Raw genomic sequence first — 25,269 nt, forward strand, 5'->3', positions numbered from 1 at the left:
GGCTGTGGTAGGAGGGTCCTGATTGGATGGGAATAGAGGGGGTTTGTAACCTAGAATGGTTTCAAATGGGGACAAACCTGTGGATGCGGCGGTGTGAGCGTTGTGGGCATATTCCACCCAGGGCAGTTGGGAACTCCATCCCGAAGGGTTGGAGGAACACACACATCATAACATGGCTTTGAGCTCCTGATTCATCCTCTCACATTGCCCGTTTGTCTGAGGATGGAATTCGGAGCTCAGGGCGACACGGGCCCCCAGGTGGTTGGCGAAGTCTCTCCAAACGCGGGACAGGAATTAAGGGCCACGGTCGGACAAGATCTCTGCTGGAATACCATGGAGACGGAAGACATGTTTGATTAGTAGACTGGCTGTTTCGGCAGAGGATGGGAGAGACTTGAGAGGAACCAGGTGACAGGACTTGGAGAAACGATCTACAATAGTGAGAATGACTGAAAAACCATTAGAGGTGGGCAAACCGGTAACAAAATCCAAGGCTATGTGGGACCAAGGGCGAGTGGGTACAGGAAGAGGATTGAGAAGGCCAGCTGGAGGTTGATTACTGCATTTGTTTCGGGCACAGATTGAACAGGCACTGATGTACTCACGCGCGTCCTTATACATGGAGGGCCACCAGAAGGTTCTGCGGATTAAAGCTAACGTACGGCCTACCCCAGGATGAATAGAGAACTTAGCAGTGTGGGCCCAATGTATCAGGTCACCACGAACTCGGGTAGGGACATAAATCCTTCGTGGTGGACCGGTACCTGGATCGGGTTCAGTCTCCTGAGCCTCCTGAACCCTTTTTGTGATGTCCCAATCTACAGCGCCCACGATGCAGGATGGTGGCAGAATAGGAGCTGATTCGGGATCCTTGTCGGGTGAGTACAGTCTGGACAGGGCGTCGGGTTTAGTGTTTTGGAACCGGGCCTGAAAGAGATGAGAAAGTGAAAACGGGAGAAAACAAGGACCAGCGGGACTGTCGAGGATTTAATCTTTTAGCCTCCTTTAAATATGCCAAGTTTTTATGGTCGGTCCAGATGATAATGGGATGTTCCGCTCCCTCCAGCCAGTGTCGCCACTCCTCTAGAGCCAATTTAATGGCCAGCAATTCCCGATCCCCAACATCGTAGTTCCGCTCAGCTGGGGAGAGGCGGCGAGAGAAGAAGGCGCATGGGTGGAGACGGTGATCTGAGGGGGAAACCTGTTACAGCACAGCACCAACGCCAGAGTCTGAAGCGTCAACCTCCAGGGTGAACTGGGCGGAAGTATCGGGACGGGTCAGGATAGGTGCTTGTGTGAACTTGTATTGTAGGGCTTGGAAGGATTCTTCAGCAGAGGAGGACCAAATAAAGGGTTTATTTATGGATGTGAGCTGAGTAAGTGGGGCGGCAGTCTGGCTGTAGTCTTTAATGAAGCGACGATAAAAGTTTGCAAAGCCTAAGAAGCGTTGGAGCTGCTTGCGTGTGATGGGAGTAGACCAGGAGAGAACTGACTTGATTTTTTCCGGATCCATCTTCAACCACCCGCTCTCAAGGATGAAACCCAGGAACTTAACTGAGGAGACGTGAAACTCACACTTTTCTGCCTTTACATAGAGCCGGTTTTCCAGGAGGCATTGAAGTACGCATCTAACATGTCGTCAGTGTTCTGCAGGGGATCTGGAAAAAATTAGAATGTCATCCAAATAGACGGTAACAAACTGGTTGAGGTAGTCGCCAAGAACGGAATTGACCAGGGATTGGGTCACTGCAGGGCATTTGTGAGACCGAAAGGCATAACTAAGTATTGTAATGACCAAGAGGAGTTTTAAACGCGGTTTTCCATTCATCGCCTTCTCTGCTATGGACAAGATGGTAAGCGTTGCGTAGGTCCAGCTTTGTGAAAATGGTAGCATCTTGGACTGGTTCAAATGTGGATGACAGTAACGGGAGTGGATATTTGTTTTTTATGGTAATTTGGTTGATCCCTCGGTAATCAATGCATGGTCTAAGTGAGCCATCTTTCTTAGAGACAAAAAAAGCCTGCCCCCAGTGGTGAAGTGGATGGTCTGATACCAGATGCAAGGGATTCATTTATGTAGGTGGACATGCTGAGCTGTTCGGGTTTGGAAAGGTTATACAACCTGCTGGATGGAAGTATGGCGCCTGGCAGGAGATCGATGGCACAGTCACAAGGTCGGTGAGGAGGTAAAGAGGCTCGGTCCTTACTGAACACAAGGGAGAGGTCATGGTACTCCTCTGGCACTCCTGACAGGTTGGGGGAAACTGGCTGTTGGTTCGGAGGTTGGTGCTGAACAGATAGGTGAAGCAGAACGAAGGCAATTAGTTAAACAGTGGGAGCTCCAAACAGTAACTTGGGATGTTTTCCAATTTATTTGTGGGTTATGAGTCATCAACCAATCATATCCAAGGACTACGGGGGAGCTAGGAGAAGGGAAAAAAAATGAGATACTGTCCTGGTGGTTGCCTGACACCAGTAAGCTGACTGGCACGGTCTGGTGGGTTATGGTAGTGAGAGTGTTGCCATCCAGGGATGATGCTCGTAGAGGAGTTGGAAGGGGAATAGTGGGGATGTCCAGATCTTGAACGACTGATTTGTCCAGCATGTTACGTTTGCATCCAGAATCCAACAAAGCCTTCAACACACAACTTCATTGGTTATACATCACAGTACAGGAAAGCATTCATCGGGAATTAGGACCACCATTACCACCCACCAGTAATCCCGGAACTACTGGTGGGCTTGCCCTTTTAACTGTAAGCCACAATTTGAGATTTTATGCCCCGGCTGACCACAATAGAGGCAATGGTTAGCGGAGAAACGACGTTGCCGCTCCTCCTGGCTTAACTGGGTTCTGCCGATCTGCATAGGCTCGTCTCCAGAAGATGATGCAACTGGTGGCTGAGAAGTTCTGGTCTGAGTTAGTGGTAGATATGACATTCTAGAACCCTTAGAACGCTCCTTGAGACGTTTTTCAATTTTTATGGACAAGGCTATAAGGGCTTCTAGGCTCCCAGTAATGAACCACGATCGAGTGAGGAAGTTGCTGCCAGCGTGCGGAATTCTATGGCGAAATCGGCTACAGTTTGGTTTCCCTGACGGAGATTCCACACCCTTTTGGCTACCTCAGCTGGGGACTCCGAATGATCGAATGTTTGTTTAAATTCAGTCAGGAATTGTGAGAGTGGACCGCGCAGAAAACTGTAGTCATGGCTCCTGGCTTCAGCCCAATCTAAAGCCTTACCACGGAGTAACCCGATAATATAAGAAATCTTTACTGAATCTAACGTGAAAGATTCAGGTGATCTTTTAAAAGCTAACTGGCAATTAAATAGAAACCCGCGGCATTTGCCGAACTCACCGGAATAGATGTCTGAAGGGGGAGAGTTGGGTGTCCGGAAGTCTACAGCGGGAGGCGGAACCGGAAGTGCGGACGGAGGGGAAACTGGAGGCTGCTGAACTGAAGGTTCCGGGGGAGTTAAGTGAGTAGTGAGATTGCGTAACATCGTGTCCATCTGGAGTAATCGTCGGTGGGAGTTGGAGAATTGCTCCAGTAAGCCATAGATGGCGTGTTCATGGCGTGTGAGTATCTCTGAAACAGCGAGCGGAGCATTAGAGGACGGGTTGGATTCTGCAATGGGGTCAACCTTATGGCCGGATGATTCTGTCATGTTGGTTGGGAGTTTCTTGACCCACGACATGCAGAATCATCACAAAGAAACCGGCAAGTAAGTTAAACGTTTTTATTATTTAATGAGAGGAACGGGAACAGACGACGTGCAGGCTGGCAGCAAGATTCTAGGAGAGGATTCTGAGGAGGGAGACAGAGTGAGTATATGGAGGGAATGACGGAGGATAATCTTAAGAGTGGAGCTTACTGATTGCAGATAGTGGTGAGGGCCTCAGGAAGGGCTAGGTCAGGTCCGGGTGAGCAGGAAGGCTCCAGAAGGAGAAGGAACTGTTGAACCAGAGAGGAGGTAGGAGCAGAGGCTTGGTGAGGGCAGGTGAGCAGCTGAGAGCGGGCGGCCAGGGGAGGAGACGGCGTGATCTGGGTTGCAGGAATCTAAGCTGGTATGGAGATAGTGGAGTGTGGAGTGAAACCTGGAGCAGAGCAGGGAAGTGTAGTCAGGGTCTTTTCTGGCGATAGGAAATTCAGCAAATATTTACAAGATCAGGTAAACAAACTGGAACTAGAAAAAATACAGGATCAATACAGGTCAAAGGCTAGAGCTACCCAAAACAGAGTAATCATCCGGCGAAGTGAAGTGTCACACTGCTCCTTAAATCCCCTGGACCGTGATGACAGGATTATCTGCAGCTGGTGGCTCTCAGACACACCCACCTGAAACAATGCTCAGAGAAAAACAGGTTACATGCAGGAGGCTCCCCACGGACCGTGACACTGACATCACTGTTATTCTTCTGAAAACAAAGTATTGCTTACCTATTTATGCATTAACGCTGCAACAAAGCTTCAAAGTGGCAAAAATACCTCTACACACACCTGACTCACACCACAGATGTATGTGTGTGTGTGTGCTGGGAGCAACTTCAGTGACTAGTGTCAGCATCAACAACTGTTTACACCCTTAACACAAGCAGGAATGTTTTCACATGCAGCCTGACGCAAACAGAGCTAACACACCTCTGGAATGTCTCGAGTAGACGTCAGACCCATTTTGGTTCTGGTAGATTAGGAGATGCATCACAAAATCCCCTGCTGATCATAAATCCAGCATTTTTCCAGGTATGGGAATTCCCCATTCCTAAAACATAATTTGCACAAGTAATAACAAATCTGGAATTATTGTTGTCAGCTTGATCAGAATAGAAAAGAAATCATTAGTTCTTCTGATAAATCACAACACAAGGCTCTCCTGAACGGGCTACCAGTCTGATAGCAAGCGTACTGCGCATTCAAACATCCCATGTGTGTGTGTGTGTGTGTGTGTGTGTGTGTGTGTGTGTGTGTGTGTGATTTCATTGTGTACATCTGACTATAAACACCCTTTAGCTGAAACCCATCACAGCTGTCTCCCTTCTACTTCCTGTCTCACATGCTGTCATATGTTGTTGCTCCTCCCACCTCCAGGCTGTCATATTTGCGTTCCGACATGAGCGTTTCTACAACGTCTGTTTATACGAGTTGCACCTTAAAAATAGCCTTCAAGCCACGTGATGTTTGTCCTGCAGATCAGGAGAAACACATGAGTCCTCCACAGCTTCTTACTCACATGTAACATCAGGAGGTGTTAGTGATGCTAACAGAGAGACAAGCTGAGGTTGACAAAGCAGGTCACAGTAACTTTTTGTAGACGTTAGTCGTTGATTTATTTAACAGGAAACACTCCCAATGAGGAGAGCAGCGTGTTTTCAGACACGAGTCTCTGAAGTGGAATGAAGCTTCAACGATCAAACCAGAGTAAAAATGTCTGATGCACAGAGAGAGAGAGAGCGAGAGAGAGAGAGCGAGAGAGAGAGCGAGAGAGAGAGAGAGAGAGAGAGAGAGTAAGTCATCTGACAGCGTGGACAGGAGTCATAGAGAGAGCGAGCGAGAGTGGACATGCAGCATTGCATAAGTCGTCTGACAGCGTGGACAGGAGTGACGCATGACTGATCGGAGGGCAGGCAGCAGTTAAACAGTCACCATGGATCAAGCTTTTGTTTACATTCGAACACGCTGGATTAATGTTAGCAAATTAGGTCAATATTCCACAGATGAATCAGAAATGGAGCTGATGTGATTAACTTATTCTAAGAATCAGAACATAAACTAACCCCAGGGTTAACATGGACAGATGCTGCACCGCAGACTTAATTTATTTATTAAAAAACAATTATTCTTTATTATGAATTAGTATTTTTTTCCATTAAGGATTGATGGTATGGAGCAACACTTCTCATCAAGAGAAAATTATCAGGTTCATTTGACAGGATTGAGGGTTATAGAGGATAAGAACATCATGGAGATCAAAACAACAAAATCAAAGATGCAAAAAGCTGAAATAAAATGCAGACAAAACAGCAGAAAAAGAGAAGAAATGAAGGAAATGTAGCTTAAATGCTGCTGATAACATCACAGCCATTAGCAGCTATGGCACCACTTATTTAGCTGTTTCTGTGACTCCTAACAGCAGATCTTCTCTTTGGCTTTTAGATCAAACTGAACAGAAAGAGCTCAGCTGAAGAAGAGTTTAATGATAGATGTTAGACTGAATCCTTACTGGGGTTTAGACACTCAGCTCTAAAGTCATAAATCAACCCGATGCTGCTAAAGTCCATCTAGGTGCTGATAACAGTAATCTCTAAAACAGTCAGAGATTGCCTCCTCTGCCTTCTGGTGATGGTTTAGCTCCACAGCAGTAGCTCAGGAGGTAGAGCGGGGTGTCCAGTAATCGGAAGGTTGCAGGTTTGATCCCAGCTCTGACCAGAGAATGCTGCTATTGTGTCCTTGGGCAAGACGCTTAACCTGTCTTACCTGCTGGTGGTGGTTGAGGGGACCGGTGTAGCTAGTGTACGGCCGACCTCGCGTCTGTCAGTGCGTCCAGGGCAGCATCATAGCTCATCGTCACCAGCATGTGAGCGGGTGAATGACGGATTGTGTCGTAAAGTGCCTTAGGGGGTTGTGAATCCCTAAGAAATCACTATACAAATGCAGACTATTTACAAGCCATAGCTCACTATTGCTGAATTAATTTTTTAATAAGGGGCTGAAATCTACCCATAAGTGACATAAAGAGCTCCTGTGTTTCCTGACACAGCCATGTATGAAACCAAACACCTCCATTGTCTTCATTTGCAGATGTAATCTCATTTGTGGACTTGTTTTTATTTCTGTTGTGTATAAAGTTGGTCTACACTAGCCTCCTGTAAGCCCGCTGCTCATACAGGACCCCGGCTTTTCTACATTTTCATATTTTGTTATTTGTATTAATTTATTTTAACTGGTAATTCAAATAACTTTAATTTTTATTTTAACTGGTCAAATGCAGTGTTAGGGGCTGCGCAGTGGCACAGTGGTTAGAGCTGTTGCCTTGCAGCAAGAAGGTCCTGGGTTCGCTTCCCAGCCTGGGATCTTTCTGCATGGAGTTTGCATGTTCTCCCGGTGCAGGTGTGGGTTCTCTCCGGGTACTCCGGCTTCCTCCCACAGTCCAAAAACATGACTTTTAGGTTGATTGGTCTGTCTAAATTGTCCTTAGGTGTGTGTGTGTGACTGTTTGTCCTGTGTGTCTCTGTGTTGCACTGCGATGGACTGGCTCTCTGTCTGGGGTGTACCCCGCCTGATTGCCCATTGACCGCTGGAGATAGGAACCAGCACCCCCCCCCCCCCCCCCCCCCCCTCTCTAGAGGCAGAGAGAAGGAATAAAAGTAGAGCTAGTAGTGAGATTAATGATGAAATACTATAATTTCTCCTAAACCTGACCATATTTGTTTTGGTCTTTTCATATTATTGTTACTGAGTTTTTATATGAAGAGCATTCTTACTTACAACACCTAAACACTGAGCTATGAGCTTGCTGTAGCTGTAGCATCCTGTACTTCCTTCTCTGTAATCTAAGTGTGATCAGACATGGATTATTTAAAAGGGGACAAAAGTCAACCTCTAATTCACATTTTCTTTTTTGTTCACCAAAATTTCTGAATTTATTTCAGTTATTTCTGGTCTGTCTGCCATTTAATTCTTTCTTAAAGTTTCAGCTGCACTCTCCTACCAGTGGTGCAGCCCTTAATCTCAGATTAGGACTTTCACCATGCAGCCTGGGTGAGCACCGGGCCTAAAACACAGGACGATCAGAATGAAAACAGCTCTTATTGGGTAATCCTGAATGGGTGGATCTGCTGTCAACAAACAAGCGCTACCATGGCAACAGACCTGGGTAAAGATGCTTTCTCACGCTGATACACACACCGATTTTAACACTTGCAGATAAAACTTCACAGACCCCAAAACAACCCAGAGGCACAGTTGTGTAGGTAGTCAGCGAGGGCAGAGCTAAAGATTTAGTATTCCTGTATTTTAACTTTCTGGAGAACATCTGACGTCATCGGGCTTTGATGACCAACGTGCTCATTCCTGATCCCTGCTTGTCTGTATTCATGGTGATCTTATGCCTTAATCATCAGCTTCCTGACTGATGTTTCAGCATGTAGATTCATGTCGGTGTTCAGGGAGGCTTCCAAGAACAACTTCAGTGATTTTGAGAAAAAGTGAAAAGAGGGAGAGCTTCTGAAATCAAGCAAACATGCTTATTTTCTGTTTTTTTTACCTGAAATTGTAATATTAGAGGAAAATAACCAAACACAGTTTACAAAAAGGCTTTCAGACCAACCGGGCCCAGGTTAGTTTAGCTCGATTTTAAATAGTTTTTTTGCTCTTTGAGTAACAGTCGTGTGCTAACGCAGCAGCTAATGCAGAAAAACCAAACACTACAAGAACATAAAGCCTCAGAGGTCAATGTTATGAGTGTTTACATAGTTTTTTTTCTGTTTAAAATAAATTTATCATTTAGTCCAAAATAAACTCCAAAGCTTGTCGAAAACAGAAAAAAACAACCTAAAATATGCTAACTTGCACTATTTCCTGAGTCTAAAAGTCTCCTCTCTGTGCAGTTTGAACATGTGACAACATCCCCTCCCCCTTTATTTTCTCTTTGTTTTCTCTTTTTTTCTGCACACACGCACGCACACGCATGCACGCACGCACGCACGCACGCACACACACACACACACACACACACACACACACACACTTGTTGGCAGTCTAGATTCCTGAGCAGTGAGTCTATCAGGCACACCCAGACTGCTGCAGCAAACCCTCGTCTGCCTCTTCACTGCCTTTTCAAACCTTCAGGTCTTCCTCCACGTAAACTCTTCCTGCCTTCTTGCATGTTATCAACCCATAACATCCCTCCTCTCTCTCTCACACACACACCCGCACGCACACACACACAGCTCAGCCTGACCAAGCCCAGTTCTTCTTCTTCTTCTTCGTGTTTATTGGCGGGTGGCATCTAACTTCTAGGTGCATTTCCGCCACCAAGCCCAAAGTTTCTCCTAGAGCTGGTTTATTCAGTTTTTCCTGCAGCAGTGGGCGGGTCACTTCACCCCAGCCTGTCCAATCCGACTGAGCCTGCTCTGCAGGCCTGTGGATGAAGAGGAGGAGCCTTTTCTGGGTTTTTAGGAGGGCGGAGCACAAGTTTTTCACCACTAGGCATGTATGCCCTTGTGTTTGTGTGTGTGTTTATGTGTGCTTGTGTGTGCATGGGGTTTGCTTGACACTCAGAAGGAACTGGAGCGAGAGATCAGGTTCCTAGGAGAACATCTTGTTGGAAAAAACAGCAGCAGAGGGGAGAGCCACAGTCAGACCGATGGTATGTATCTGGGTGTTTCTGGGCTCTGAGTGAGTGCCTACGTGGAGAAGCTTCCTGTTTGACTGATACCTGTCAAATCTAACGACTACCTGTTCAGATCATAGCTTCAGCTGTTTCTGTTCGACTTGACACATTTGACCAGCAATCCTGCAGGTTATGGGGCTCAACTTTGGTTCTTTTTGCATGTCAAGTGGAGGAAAGTTTTCTTTGAACTGAAGATCAGGCTGCCGTGTCGCTGCTACTTGCGTGGATTCCAGCTATTGCCAGGGTAACAACAAAAAGAACATCAACATGAAACATCTGACCTGCTACTTAGTTTCCAACAATAGCTATGACTCAACAAGCTGAGTGGTGCACTCAAATATAGCACAAGCACTGCAAAATGAAACTTTAGAGCTCCTTTTCCCGAGTAAGAGGCACCTATTTTAGGTCAGAAATGAAGTTGCAGAACAGAAAGTTGGATCTAAAACTGTAATTAAACGAATAAATAGAATTGCATCAGCTCTGGGAGTCTAGATCAGCAAGTTTAACTCTTGTCATTCGTTGGTCAGTCTGTTTCTCACCTATGTTCTCACTCACAGAGAGATTATTCATCCCAGATTTGGAAACTCATCTGTTCTTTTTCATCATCGTCTCTGTTGAGGTGATTCACATCATCCCTCCTGACCCTCCAGAAAGCCACCAGGGTTGTTTAAAGCAGAGCTAGCGGTTAGCTCAGGAGTCTGTAGCGTCGGGTGGGGCAATCCATTAGTCATCAGTTTTTATAAGAGGGCTGAGCTTTTAGCTCTGCTGCTGGAGGAGGTATTAATATTACAATGTCTATTCATACATGACAGAAACATCATCATGCAGAGCTTTGTCCTAGCGTTTCATACTTGTGCACTTGTGAAACAGGTGACACACCTCAAATGGTTCAGCTGCACGTTAGAGACGACTTGCAGTCCAAAATGTTTTTAAATGGCACATCCCCTCTGTTTAACTACAGGGCTAGGCTTTTCCAGTCATGTGATGGGAATACTGCCTCCTCCAAAAGCGGTTGTTGATAGAGCGTCCTCTCATCAGCTGTGTTGTCCTCTGCAGCAGCTCTGTGGATCTGTGTGCATTTATGCAGCATTTGTGCTTGTTGAAGCTAAGAAATACATTAAATTGATGGTTTAGATGAACGAGGTGGACAGTCTGGCTTTAAACAAGCAACCAGGAAAAAAATGCTGTAAAAAAAATCAACACGACCACTTTAATGTTAGTTTTTCTCTTTGCAAATATAGTTTTTATCCTTGCTGATTTGGATCAGGTCTATTTAAATGATGGTACTGAAGAGCACAGCAAGTGTTAGTGGAGAGGAGGTTCGTTCTGAAGAATTAGAATATAAGAATTTCTTAAAACAAGAGGGTTAGTGTTTCTGATGGCATGTTTTTTCATTATCATGGAGACAAAAACCAGCAAAGACAGCAGATGAGGATTCTGCAATGAGCTGAGTTTTGGAAAAATGTTTAGAGACACTTAAGTTGCACACCATCTGAAGTTTGCTCGATTCCTGCAGCTTTTACTTCATGTTAAAGATAATGCCCAGAAGATTTTCCTGCCATCAGTCTTTCTGGACAAGTCACAACAACCATTTAATCAAACTTTACATAAAATGCTGTTGGCACTAAAAAAAACATATTTTGCAGAAATGACATCACTTGAACATCTTTAAACGTAAATATACTGCAGACCAAAAAGGACGAACGCAAACCCTCAGGTTCTATTAGATCTCCTCTTCTTTAATTGCATTTGTGGTGAAATTTAACATTTAGATGGTATTGAGTTACATTAATATTTAGAACATTTTTATTATTTTTATTCAAGTTTGTCATAACTGGAACTGCGTTAAAGAACAGAGGTAGGGTGCCACTTAGTTGTGGACCAAACTTCAGTTCAATTAATCATGTTTACTCCGATGCCTGCCCCGGATGGATTAAGCATAAAATTGCTTTGGATGACAGTGAAACCCTGTCACTTTTACATGGGGAGCTTTAACATCTACATTGGTGGACGTCTGATTATTACCTCCAGCTGCAGAGAAGACCTGAAGAATGTGGCTGTACGAATTTAGAGCCGACAGAAAAGTTTTGTTTGTCCTTTTAGGAACAGGGTTGTGGCTCATGTTTGATTTAAATAATCGTTTATCTTCTTGTCTGCGGAGCTGAGCTTTCACATGAGATTTTTGAAGCAGCTTGTTTGGTTTGTTTTCGTTTTGTACTTCACCTGCCTGAGGTAACAGCCACCCGTCAGGTGTGTCTGAAGTTAGGGCTCAGCCTGGAGGAGAGGCCGTGTGCAGGTTGTACTGAGCGAGAGTAAAATTCCTCCCATGCTGAAGAATTCTGCTCTGCCTTTAGGTGGAAGAGTGATGCTTTCGCCTTTGATGGCGTTTTCGTTTTCTTTGTATCTACTACATCTGCACTCAGCCAGCTGCCTTTTCTCTATAACGTGTGTGTGCGTGTGCATGCGGGATTTTGCATCTGCTTGGGACGGGATTGACTCAACCGGTGATCTGAGGCACTCTGAGGATTTCATTTATTAAACAAGGAAATGCCGACGTGTTTCGGTACCACCATCTTCAGGGCATAAACCTTTATGCCTTGAAGATGACTCACTATGTCACAAAAACTAATGTCTATCTTTTTTTTTTTTTTTTTACAAATTTACAGCCTAACCAACAATAACATCTTAAGGAGACAATTTCAGATGTGTATGTTCAGATTATTTAATATTCTCAATGCTAAATCAATGCTGCACTGATTGTGCCAAAAACAAGTGTCTGGTGTGGATTTAAATAAATTAATTTTGCATATCGATATATGTGATAAGCCGTTTAATTTGAAAAAGTCAGTTTCTACTGCTGATTACAAATAGCCTAATAAGTAACTTACTCACCTGGTTCTAGATGCTGAGATTGTAGCTCAGTAAATGTTCTGCTGCATGATGCCTGGATAGAAGACGCTGCAGCGTAAACAAGAAAGAGACGGCATAAGATGTCATGCTGTGTTTGTGCAGTGCGATAGGCAGTTCTCACTCCCCGCCACGGCTGCGGCGGTGCCGCCCGCCCGATGTGTCGGACAAAGTTGAAATTTTGCTACACCCACACCTAGCGTTCTTCTGATATACAAATATTAACCCTTTGATGCATGAATTATGAAATCTTGAACCATTATTTTTTTAACAATTTTTTTCATTCATCTTCAGGTGTGAATGAAACAAATTTCAACAAATATTTTTTTGTAAAATTTTATAATTTACAAATAATTTATTACATGTCCACCTCAGTGGACAGCGTGCATTCTGAACATGAAATATGTTGGCTTGACTTACTGAAGTCCAAATGGAGGGGCTCAAATGCAATAAAGTCTTCAACAGCTGTGCTTAATAGCAAAAACAAATGCATAACAATTTTGAGTACCTGTCCACTGTAGTGACCATTATGCATCAAAGGGTTAAATTCATATTGTATGCATACTTAAAACTTTATACAAAGTTCATAAAAAGGCTGCAATCATACTCCAAAAACCAGTAAAAAATCTTACATTCTTCATGATCACAGTGAGGCTGGACAGGTGTAGAAGACAGTCCCGCCCCCCCTGGTGTCAACAGGTGCCTGTGTGGCTGCAGATATTGTCTCATTGCATCTGGACACGACGATTCAAAAGTAAAATTAATAGGTTAAAGTTATGAGATACTGTATTGTGTATGTAAACAGCTAGCGAGGGTCCGTCCGTGGCAGGAGAGGCAGTTAGCTACAAGGGAAACGCAAAAAGTTATTTAGCCAAATTTATAAAGTCTACATACCTCTGCTTTGGGCCCGTTTTTATTCTTCCTCCTTCCTTCGCTTTCGGAACGCTGATCCTGATGGCTTAGGTGTTCTTTTCATCGTAAAATATCAAAAGTTTAAATGCGACAACAACAGGATGTCCTTCTACAGTGCTACCCACGCACGTGATCTACGGCACCCTTAACGGTCAAATGCATCGGAGCGGTGGCCCAAGCGGGAGCTCGTCATGCAACCAGATCATTAGAATTTAAATATTGATGTTTTAATTTCATGTTATTTCAAAGGGGAATTTTGAGTATTTAGAGAGTGCATTTCATATTACAAACAAAAATTTAATAAACTTTTTATTTTATCAGATGGCGCCCCAGGCGGCCGCCTGTGTCGCCTGTCGGCAAAGCCGGCCCTGGGATTGAGGGTGGGAGGAGGGAGAAACAAAGGGGATCTCTTATGTGAATCTGTGTGAGAGGGGTGGGAAACCGACTGCTGTCTGGTTGTTTTTAATATTGTAAAGCGCTTTGAGCTGCATTTGCATGAAAAGCGCTTCATAAATAAATGTTGATTGATTGATTGATGCTTTTGCCTTTAGTTGAGGATCTGGAGGGTGAATCTGTGTCATGCTGTGATTAGAATCTTGCAGATTTAACTTCTGAGCTGCTCCCATGAAAGATAATGAAACCTCATCCTTACCAACACTGAACTGAGAATTAAAGAGATGCGTGAAAATTTTAATTCACATGCGCATCAGAATTCTTTCACTTTACCTAGGCTTGTAAGGTCTGACTTCCTCTGTTTTGAGGGGATGCCCTGGGTGTTTGTGACCTTGCTTCTTCCTCTGCGGCACTTCCTCCTTTTCACTCTTCTAACAGTTTGTCCATTTATAATGACAATTCTCATAAACGTATGTAGAAAAACAATGTAAAAATGCCTAAGTTACAGCATATTTAGTGTTTAAAATAATGCTGATGTTAACTTTGTCAACAAGGCCAAAAACTCAAGTAATTTAGTTTCTTTTAGAGGGAAAGTCCTCTAAAACGGCCATGAAGTAGAAAGGAAGCAAACCTTTGTGCAAAAACATAACATTTGTATAAACTGTATTAAAGGAAATCAAACTGTGTCGTAGCTAGTAGCTAGTTTCTGATTGTGGATAGTATGTAGTAGTGACCATCCCACACGTCATTCACACACATGCCTGGCTGAAGCAAAGGGGTTACCTAAGTCAGAAGGATTTTAGTGATTAAAGAGGAGATGAAGGTCATTTGTTGTATGGGGTGCTGAATGCAAAAGAATACTTTCAATTTTTAACAGATATTTTTGACCAGATCTTGCTTAAAATGGTAAAATCAGTTAATAAACCGTCCTGCCTACACCTGTTAAAGGTGAGGTTCACTGTTAACCCGTTTTTTACATGCAGGCTGAATGTGAAAATCGTCTTCTACGCCCATTTACTGCATGAGCCACTGATAGAAAGTAGACGGGGTCAGAAAAAGCCACACAGATCAGCGTCAAATAAAAATTTACATTCATGGATTCGCCCATCTTGACTGTCAACAGGGATGGCTGTTGTGTTAGCATCCAGGAAACAGCAGAGAACGTCTAGTAGAAGCTAACTGTTAGCATTAACAACTCCGCCACACCTTATAACTTCTCCAGGCTTGAGTTATTCATTTTTTTATCAGAGTTGAGAATAATAATTAAGTCTCCATATCCTGCCGTTTGTTGCCCCAACCCCTACCTTTGACTCACTTCCGCTTCCTGAAACAGGAGCGCCAGAGCTTCTTTCCACAGAAAAAGGCTCATAAGGCATTCATTGATACTAGAGACCACTGAAAATTTATCATAGGCCTGCTTTAAGCTAAAAATAACAAAATATTAAAACTTTTGTATTAAATTACACATTGATGTTGAAATTCTAAATGTTTTTGTGTAAAATATTTTGGTAACATGTAAGGCCAGACTGCTGTATGATGGAAGCAACCTACCAAAATAAAACCAGGCTACCCTCAAAGACTACAGATGTCAGATCTCTTTATTCTGCTTTTATTTTGGTAAGTTAGTGTCTTTTAACACTTTGAATGTGCAAGTTAGATCCATTTTTAATTTTAAAAAGCCACATTTATGATTTAAACATTTGGACTGAAATGTCTGTGTATATATATATATATATATATATATATATATATATATATATATATATATATATATTGTGTGTGTGTGTGTGTGTGTGTGTGTGTGTATATATAGATGGATATTAGTTTTATTTGTAGTTTTAAAGTTTACTGCATTGAAATAGCCAAGTGGCAAAAGGTTTTTTTTTTTTACACATTAGTGTTATTAGAAATTTAATGTAGCTCTTTATTATTTATGCTTTACTTTATGATCAGCACCCCATATATTTATTTCATTTAATTTTATTTTGTGCCGGAGCTGCAGAAACTTTTCAGTCATAAAAAGTAATTGTAGGCTTAGTCTGCTTGTAACAGATAGGTGGAGTAATGTTCACCGACAGGCTGGGTTAGGTGTTAGAGCAGCACACAATACAATGGGATGGACGTGAAAATAACATTAACCGTCGCATCCTGACATCAGAGGGGTGGAGGTTTCTTTTTGTTCATAACATCTAAAAGAACTGGGCTGGGCCCAGCAGCATGGAGACTGTGGTATGCTCCCAAAATGCAGACGAACACTTGGTTTACTCTGTTTTCACTTGTTCTCATAAATCTAAAATACACTATAGTGCAAAAGTGACTTATTCTGTCACTATAGCATATAGCAAGTGATTCTAGCACTCTTGATTTGAATGTATGAAAACTTTTTTCTGTTGCAGCTTAAATTGATGGATATAACTGATTTTGTCGTCACAGGGTTATTGATGTAACAGTGTAGGTGTTTGTTTAAACGGAGGGTCATTAATTTTATTTTACATTTTAGAGTGAAGAATGACCTCTTTGATCACCCTCCTGTTATCTGTAACTTCCTGAGACAAGATGAAGGTCCAACAGTCTGTTGATTAGGTTACCCCGGTCAGCTGGTTCGGAAGAATTGTGTGTGGGGGTTTATCTGTAACTTCTGGGTGTGCCTTCCTAAATAAAAGGAGCTCCAAGGTTTTGCCTGAGTGTGAGAGCAAACTGACCTCCGTCTCTGGTGTGTATTTGATTTCTCTCACCATTTGCAAAGTATTTGTTGTTGTTTGTTGTTAATAGGATTACAATTTACAAAAATATCAATCTAATCCCTCTGTGTGTGCTCTGAACTTTCTTTGAGGTAATATGGGAGTAATATAAAAATTACCCAACTTAAATAACATAAAAAACAATTGGATTTCATGTCAACCTGCAGTTTATCCTCAGAATGCGATAACAGGCTCCAGATCAAACCCATAACAAGTGATTGATCACATTTGTATGCCAAATCATTTTTCCTGCAGTTCGCTCTTTTATTGCCATACTTTTTATTCTAGTCTAGAGACAGATGGCACATGAACTCGGTGAGCTGAAGTAAATGGGTGCAGCACAGTTAAGACTTTGTGAAAATGCATAAATCCTTACTTTTCGAGAATGCACAAAGCATCTCTGACAAAGAAAATGCTGATCCCCCCCCCCCCCCCCTCTTATTGTTGATAAAACAAAGATTTTATTTGGTGAAGTCAGTTAAAAACTGATTATTACAATCATCTCTTAGATCTTTGTTTTGAAATGAGCAGCTTTACCCCCCTTCAAAAAAAGGGGGTGGGGTGGGGTGGACCTGACTTCACAGCAAAAGATGCGGTTTGATTGCTGAGTGATGTGATGCATTACAGCACAGCCTGCATACACTTCATTCATGCATTAAAAATGAATACATTAAAATACATTAATCCACCTGCCCTGGGTTAACCTGAGTCTAACGGGAAAAGTGTGTGTGTGTGTGTGTGTGTGTGTGTGTGTGTGTGTGTGTGTGTGTGTGTGTGTGTGTGTGAGAGAGAGACTTCAGCTGGAGAATATTTAGCGCTAGAGCTCGACATTCACAATCGTCCCTGTCTGTTGCCGTAGTGACACTGGCCACAATAACCATGGTTTTTTTAGCACTTTTCTGTGAAATGGCAGCAGTCACACCCTTCAGCCTGGAATGTGGCACTGGATCCAACCACCTCTAACTGGTCTGTGATGGTGTGCTTGTCTTGCAGAAGTCTGTTTTCACATTTTGGGCACTTTTTAAATCGATGTCAGCATACTCTTCTCCCCATCCCGATTAAAACTTCATGAAACCCCTCGTCTTTCTCAACTATTATTGTGAAATCAAAATGTTGCCTTATGTGGATCTGTATGTAATTAAGCTGTTTTCTCTCTTTTTTTTTTTTTTGTCTGTGCAGTCGGAGACGAGCCAAGCACCACCCAAACCGGCAGCTCAGGTCTCCACCGTGAAGCCTGCAGAGTTTGAGGTATGAAACCTTCCTTTGGAAGGGTAATGTAACTTCTTGTCACCCCTTTCTCCAGAGGTACGTCCTTCCTAACTGACCCTGACCACCTCCTTCATTCCTTCCCTGCTTCATCCCTGGGTTCTTTCTCACAACACCAACATCTTCAAGGGAACTTGTGAGATCAGACTTTGTTATGAATCCTGTAATACCAAAGAAAATGTTCCTTTTCCTTCTAATCACACACAGGAAAATCCAACAATACCTGTGGAAGCTGCTCTGAAACTCTGAGCCAGATCATAAATGTTGTACATTAGACTGAAATAGTTCTCAGATGTTTACAGCTTTAAATAAAAGGTCAAGTAAAGCCCCAAATCCTATTAAATTACATACACTGTCCAGCCCCCCCAAAAAGTCGCCACCTGGATTTAACTAAGCAGATAGGTAGGAGCCTTGATTGGATGATCACTGCATGGACAACAAGTTAATTAACCCCAACTGGTGCAATGTGTTGCATCTCATTTCTTAATCAACCATGTGGAAAGACACATCAGGTGGTCTTGGAAAAGATGTTAGTCTGTTTGAAAGATAATTGGCATGCATCAAGCAGAGAAAACATCAAAGATGATTGCAGAACCGACTAAAACTGGGTTGAGAACTGTCCAAAACATTATTAAAAACTGGTCTGATGAGTCCAGATGGACCCTGTTCCAGAGTGACGGTGCATCAGGGTAAGAAGAGAGGCAGATGAAGTGAAGCACCCATCATGCCTAGTGTCTACTGTACAAGCCTGTGGGGGCAGTGCTATGATCTGGGCTTGCTGCAGTTGGCCAGATCTAGGTTCAGCAGCAGGGTGCGCTCCAAGAATGAGGTCAGCTGACTACCTGGATATGCTAATGGTCCATCTTCCCTGATGGCACCAGTATTTTCCAAGGTGACAATGCCAGGATTCATCTGGCTCAAATTGTGAGAGTTTATTCTGTTTATACGAACTTTCAGACAGTCTGTACAAAGCTGTAGTACCAGCCAGATGGTTTAGTCCTGTCAACCAACAATATGGAGCTTAAGTCATGCCCAAAAATGAATGCAAGTCAATGGGACTATAAAAGCTATTTTCTATTCGCATTTGATGTGCGCCTTGAATATCACATATGATGTCCGTGAATTTTAAAGACACATTTTGATGCCAAGAAAGAGCAGATTTTTGAACGACGGCAAAAGTTATTTGAAGGTTGTGTGCTGCTGACCTCTACTCAGGACGTTGTGGATCAGTGGGCAGAATACTTCGAAGACCTCCTCAATCCCACCAACACGTCTTCCAGTGAGGAAGCAGAGTCTGGGGACTTTGGGTAGGCATCTCAAATCTTTGGTGCTGAGGTCACTGAGGTGGTTAAAAAGCTCCTCTGTGGCAAGGCTCCAGGGGTGGATGAGATCCGCCCGGAGTTCCTTAAGGCTCTGGATGTTGTGGGGCTGTGTTGGCTGACGCAGCTCTGCGATATCGCGTGGACATCGGGGGCAGTCCCACTGGACTGGCAGACCGGGGTTAAAAAGGGGTTACCGCAGAGTGTGTTTCAACTACAGGGGGATCACACTCCTGAGCCTTCCTGGTAAGGTCTATTCAGGGGTTCTGGAGAGGAGGGTCCGTCGGATTGTTGAACCTCAGATTCAGGAGGAGCAATGTGGTTTTCGTCCTGGCCGTGGAACACTGGACCAGCTCTTTACCCTTAGGGGGATCCTGGAGGGTGCGTGGGAATTTTCCCAACCAGTCTACATGTGTTTTGTGGATTTGGAGAAGGTGTTTGACCGCGTCCCTCGGGGGGCCCTGTGGGGGGTACTCCGGGAGTATGGGGTATCAGGCCCTCTGATACGGGCTGTTAGGTCCCTGTATGACCGGTGTCAGAGCTTGGTCCGCATTGCCGGCAGTAAGTCGGACTCGTTCCCAGTGAAAGTTGACTCTGCCAAGGCTGCCCTTTGTCACCGATTCTGTTCATAACCTTTATGGACAGGATTTCTAGGCGCAGCCGTGGTGTGTAGGCCATCTGTTTTGGTGGCCGAGGATCAGGTCTCTGCTTTTTGCAGATGATGTGGTCCTGTTGGCTTCATCAGAACTTGATCTTTAGCTTTCGCTGGAGTGGTTCGCAGCCGAGTGTGAAGCAGCTGGGATGAGAATCAGCTCCTCTAAATCTGAGACCATGGCCTTGATTCGGAAAAGGGTAGAATGCCTTCTCCGGGTCAGGAATGAGGTCCTGCCCCAAGTGGAGGAGTTTAAGTATCTCGGGGTCTTGTTCACGAGTGAGGGAAAACTGGAGCGTGAGATCGATAGGCGGATTGGTGCTGCATCTGCAGTGATGCGGGTATTGCCTGTCGTGGTGAAGAGAGAGCTGAGTCAGAAGGCGAAGCTCTCGATTTACCGGTCGATCTACGTTCCTACCCTCACCTATGGTCATGAGCTTTGGGTAGTGACCGAAAGAACGAGATTGCGGATACAAACAGCTGAAATGACTTTTCTCTGAAGAGCGGCTGGGCTCTCCCTTAGAGATAGGGTGAGAAGCTCGGTCATCCGGGAGGGGCTCGGAGTAGACCCGCTGCTCTTCCACATCGAGAGGAGCCAGTTGAGGTGGCTCGGGCATCTGGTCAGGATGCCTCCTGGATGCCTCCCTGGTGAGGTTTTCCGGTTATGTCCAACTGGGAAGAGACCTAAAGGTAGACCCAGGACACGGTGGAGGGACTATGTCTCTCACCTGGCCAGGGAAAGCCTTGGGGTTCCCCCAGAGGAGCTGGCCCAAATGGCTGGGGAGAGGGAAGTCTGGGCCTCTCGCCTTAGGCTACTGCCCCCGCGACCTGACTCTGGATAAGTGGATGAAAATGGATGGATGGATGGATGGACATTTAAACTTAATAGCAATTGTTTCTCTTTGTTCTTCATTACATTGTTTGATTTAATTTTCAACACATTTCTTTAGCAACCTTTAACTTGTGACGAACCACACACCAATGTAGGACCTTACGTTTACTTCAACGATGAAAGAATATCATTTAGCAAAGAAACTGCAGCTTATTTGTATAAAACAGTGGCTCTAAATTAGTGGGGTGCGGCCTCCCAGAGGTGTACAAGGGGGACACTGTGGGAATGGTGCAAATGGGGCATGGTCAATTTCCACGCTTGGTTGAGGTGCAAGTATTGGAACTGGGCCAAAGACAGTGAGACGTCCCTTAAAAGTGCTCAGAGTGAAGGAGAAAAGGTTTGCTTCCTGGAGCTCATCACGGTTGTTGTGATGCTTGTCTTTACAGGTTTAGATGTTTTCAAGCTAGCTTACACTTAAAGCTTTCTTCGTAGTACACCACTCAGACATTCTTCATCATCGATTGTTTAGCAGATGTTTACAGAAGTAAGTGAAGCCAGCAGGTCCAGACACTGATCCAGTTGGAGAAAACCCTCTTGGAAGAGAAGTTCAGGTTGTGCCAAGTATAGCTAGCTTGTTTTTCTACCAGTTTTCCTTCACTCTCTACCCTTTTCCTGATTAACTTAGTAATAAATAGACAAAATCTTGTGTACAATCCCTGAATAAACAAAGCATCCTAGAATCTTATGATTAAATACAGTAAAGACCAAGCAGATTGATATTCTATATTTATACAGAGTATCACAGCGTATTGGTCATAAGTAGAGGTAATATACATTGAGCTCTTCAAGCACTCAATTTACTGTAATTCTAATTCTTTATATATGACATTTGAAGAACTTTTTATGAGAAGAAGCATGGATGATTTGTTTGTGAAACTGCAGCTGCATGATCAGGTGCCATGTAATGTTTTTGTGGTTTAAGAGGTATAATCAGCCCAACAGTTGATCAACTTCCCCATACTTGATGCATTGCAGAAGGCCCCATTAGGAGCAGCCATGACTACAAAGCCTGGGGTAGTTACCACAGCAACAGCCACGGGGAGTGGCATGGAGGCAGGAGGAACTGCTAAAGTTGAAGCAGCAGGAAAGGCTTCACCCAAAGCCAAAGCAGAGGTAGATAGACCCTGGGACTCCAGCTAAAAGTGACGAGCACTTTCTGTCTACTGGGTGGAAATCAAATCTCTGCTTCCTTCTTTTGGTCTGAGGTCTCAGCTACCTCACTACGAGGTGGCTGGTGTCTCATAGTTACTGATTTCATCTGGGTTTTATTGTGTGTGTGTGTGTGTGTGTGTGTGTGTGTGTGTGTGTGTGTGTGTGTGTGTGTGTGTGTGTTTGACATTTATGTGGCTCTACTGTCCATACTGATCTCTCTTGAGGATCAGATGCTAATCACTTGGGTTGAATGCACCTCACACTCTGCAAGGCTGACTCCGTGAATAACCTTTCAACTCATTCTCTTTGGTGGAAGACTAACACCACCATCACCCGAAACAAATATTGGTCCATGAAGGATGTTGAAGATAATATTCTTGAGTTTATTTTGAGATGTATGATGATTTTTGGGCTACATGTGTGTAGACGGCTCCAACCTCCCAAGCCAAAGTGACCTCCACGGTTCCTTCTCCTGCTGCTGGAAAAGCTGCCTCTGCTGCAGTAACCAAACCTGCAGATGCATCCAAGGTAGACCTGACTGCTACGGGCCTTTCTCAGCCTCATTTGGGACAATCTCTCTGCATTTTTCTCTTTTTCTTTCTTGCTTCACTGACTTGTAAAAGGTTGTTACTATACTTGCTTGGAAACACTCCTGCTTTGGAATTAGAACATTTTTACTTTGGCATTCTTCTACATCAAAGAGGGAAAGTCTCTTCTTTCTGGATTCCTCCCTTTCAGCTTTTTCAAAGAACATGTCTCTCCGTGTCGCTGTATAACGTGAACTAGATCATAAAACTGGAGCTGGTGAGAAGAAGCAAGCAAAGAGGAGAGGCCTTCAGCACTTTTTCTTCTTGCATCTGTCTATTAACATCATGAAGCTGGTGAAGGATATGTCTCTGCTCCCATCTTCTCTTTGTGCATGTTCCAGCCTTTGCAAATGCACACTGGTCCTTTACCTTCACCGGACATGAACTCGGTCTGTAGTGGACTAAAATTCTTTGTATTTTAGAGTTCCACTGCCACCACAACTGTCAAAGCTGATGCACCTAAAGCTGATTCTGGTAAAACGTCAAAGCCAGCTGCAGCTGGAAATGTGTCAGTGCAAGGGAAGAAAGAGGATGCAAAGACAACACAAACAAAGGTAGATGATCATGCATCAATCGGGGGTGTTGTGTATATTTTCTGCTGACAGATGCATTATATTCGATGTGTGCGCGCACACACACACCTGCAGAGATTATTGAAAATGTCAGAGTAGTTGCTATACTTGTCCTGCCTGCAGTAGTAGAGTGTTCTACTTCAGCACTGATTCTGGATCTGTGTTGCAGGTGCAGGTGGAGGTTGCTCCAGCAGCAGCAAAAGTAGCCAAAGAGGTAAAGTTGGAGTCCTGTGTGTGTTTGCTTTGGAAAGCATGTGGCATGCCGTGGTGTGCTGAGTTGTGCTGCCTGTGCAGGCTTCGGTTGATGACCCATTTGCCGCCCTGGGGGAGACTCTAGCATCGGCTGATCCTGTCACACCCAAACAGCCTGTTTACACCGGGCCAGAGGTCCATGAGGTACCAGCACGATCACAGCGTGTGTAGAAACCGTGGCTTTGCTGTGTTTAACTGTACTGATGCATGTGTCGCAGCATGAAGTCACCTCTGAGAAGGGTCACAAGTGTGGGGAGAGAGACGACACGCTGCCCCCGGGGTACAGATTTGATAAAACGGTCAGTTTGTTAAACTCTCTGTCAGCTGGACTGTTCTCTGAATTTGTCCATTTGCTTTTATCATAATTGGACATAACTGGTTTTGTCAGATTCATATAAAAGGCTGTGAGGGAAAATGAGAGGTTCTTACATTTTATTCAATGAGCCGTAAGGCGTGGGATTCCATAGGAAATGTGAAATCCGCCTCACGGATCGGGGGTTATTTAAACCAGAAGATCAGATCTTTTTAATATGTAACCGTTATGTATTCACTCAGAGACAACAGAATAGAGAGAGTCAAGTTTAAAAGTTAAGAATTTTATTACTAAGAATTAAACTTGGCTTATTTCAGAACTAAGTGTATAGTGTGACTAAAAATGGATGGGACGGTGAATGGATGATGTGTCATGTAAATCGGAACCAGCAAATCCGAAGAGCGATTAGTTCTGACGGGAACTGAAGATGTTGGTTTGGAATAAGCTTGGGTTAGTTTCAGACCCGCATGAGACACCATCAAGCCGGTCTACTTGCCTTGTGGAAGTCCTCTGGTGAGATCAGGAATGTCGAGGCCCAGCGGACCCTCTCTGGACACCGAGCTGGTAGAAGAGCCGCGGTTCTGACCAGATCCGTCTCGAGTTGCCTCCGGCACACGACTCTTTTCTTGGCGTCTGTTCAGACCCAGCCTGGGTCGGTGGAGCTTTTATTCTGAAAGGAGCTGTTGTGGTCGCTGGTTGTTATGGCGACTGGATTTTCTCAGCTTGTCGTGGTTCTTTCGGTTGAAGAGTTAAAGGTCGGATTGGCCACTCCGACGCTTGCTCTGGAATGCTTTGAACTGGCGTTAGAGCTGACGTGGCTCAGTTTTATACCTCGGATGTTATGGTTTATTGTCGAATGAAAATTTCCAAACACCGTCAGAAGCACGCCTCCGTCAGATCTGTAAAGTTCTGATTGGATCAGTGAAAGAATGTGTTGTGCCTTTTTAACACTACGTGAAATGAGTCCTGTTGGAACATTTAAGGTTACAGACTTATTTTCTAAGATCATAATAAAATAATATTTTAATTTCACAGGTCGGTCACATCTTATTATTGACTAACACTTTGATGGATTAGCTTTATTAAAATAGAGTTCTTTGATTAATTAAAAGAAAAGAGTTCATCCTTCTTTCTTCTGTCTTCATCGCTGGAATGTAAACCGTTTAGAAGTGAATGCATGACCTTGAGGCTGCTTCATGCACACTGGGACTGTGTCAGAAAGAAACAGCTGTTAGAAGGTGGAAATGGCTCCATCACGTTACAAGGCATACTTAGCATATTTTTCATATTTTTAAATCATTTTGTGAGGCAGTATGTGCTGAAATTACCCTTGGTGTTATATTTGACCAGGACATGTCATTCAAATCCCATGTTAAACAGGTTTGTATGACTTCCTTCTTCCACCTAAGATTAGAAGCATCCTTTCACGAAGTGATGCTGAAAAACTAGTTCATGCATTTATTACATCAAGACTGGATTATTGTAAGTCATTACTATCAAGAAGTCCACAGAATGTAGGTACATGTTTTTAGCTTGTCCAAAATGCTGCAGCTAGAGTTCTGAATGAATTAAAAAGAGAGATCACATCTCTCCTGTCTTAGCTTCCCTACGTTGTCTGCATGTTAAATTCAGAATAAAGATCCTCCTTCTCACATATAAAGTTTTTAATAACCAAGCTCCGTCATACATCAGTGATCTGATTGTTTCTTATATTTCTAACATAGCACTTCCCTCTCAGACTGCAGGTTTACTGGTGGCTCCTAAAATATCTAAAAATGGGATGGGAGGCAGATCTTTTAGCTATCAGGCTCCTCTCTTGTGGAATCAGCTCCCAACTTTAGTCCATGAGGCATACACCTTGTCTACTTTTAAGACTAGGCTTAAACATTTTTATTTAATAGGGCCTATGGTTAAAT

At 43.8% G+C, this 25,269-nt stretch overlaps 1 protein-coding gene across 26 annotated transcripts in view; it reads left to right on the forward strand.

The window, feature by feature from the left end:
- The window catches only part of cast (calpastatin), a 50,401-nt gene that overhangs the window by 11,897 nt on the left and 13,235 nt on the right, over positions 1-25,269 (forward strand). For 5 of the 26 annotated variants that reach the window (XM_015959345.3, XM_015959346.3, XM_015959342.3 and 2 more), the window contains exons 2-8: positions 17,528-17,596; positions 21,453-21,590; positions 22,056-22,157; positions 22,639-22,770; positions 22,958-23,002; positions 23,083-23,184; positions 23,259-23,339. In XM_015959345.3, the coding sequence (XP_015814831.3) occupies positions 17,528-17,596; positions 21,453-21,590; positions 22,056-22,157; positions 22,639-22,770; positions 22,958-23,002; positions 23,083-23,184; positions 23,259-23,339 (669 nt within the window). Of the gene's footprint in view, positions 1-3,638; positions 3,829-9,217; positions 9,372-17,527; positions 17,597-21,452; positions 21,591-22,055; positions 22,158-22,638; positions 22,771-22,957; positions 23,003-23,082; positions 23,185-23,258; positions 23,340-25,269 lie in introns of those variants that run through there. The other 21 variants (XM_015959351.3, XM_015959352.3, XM_015959350.3 and 18 more) reach the window with 16 other exon arrangements.

Source organism: Nothobranchius furzeri, chromosome 3 (genome assembly GCF_043380555.1).
Source record: "Nothobranchius furzeri strain GRZ-AD chromosome 3, NfurGRZ-RIMD1, whole genome shotgun sequence".
Taxonomy (NCBI): Eukaryota; Metazoa; Chordata; class Actinopteri; order Cyprinodontiformes; family Nothobranchiidae; genus Nothobranchius; species Nothobranchius furzeri.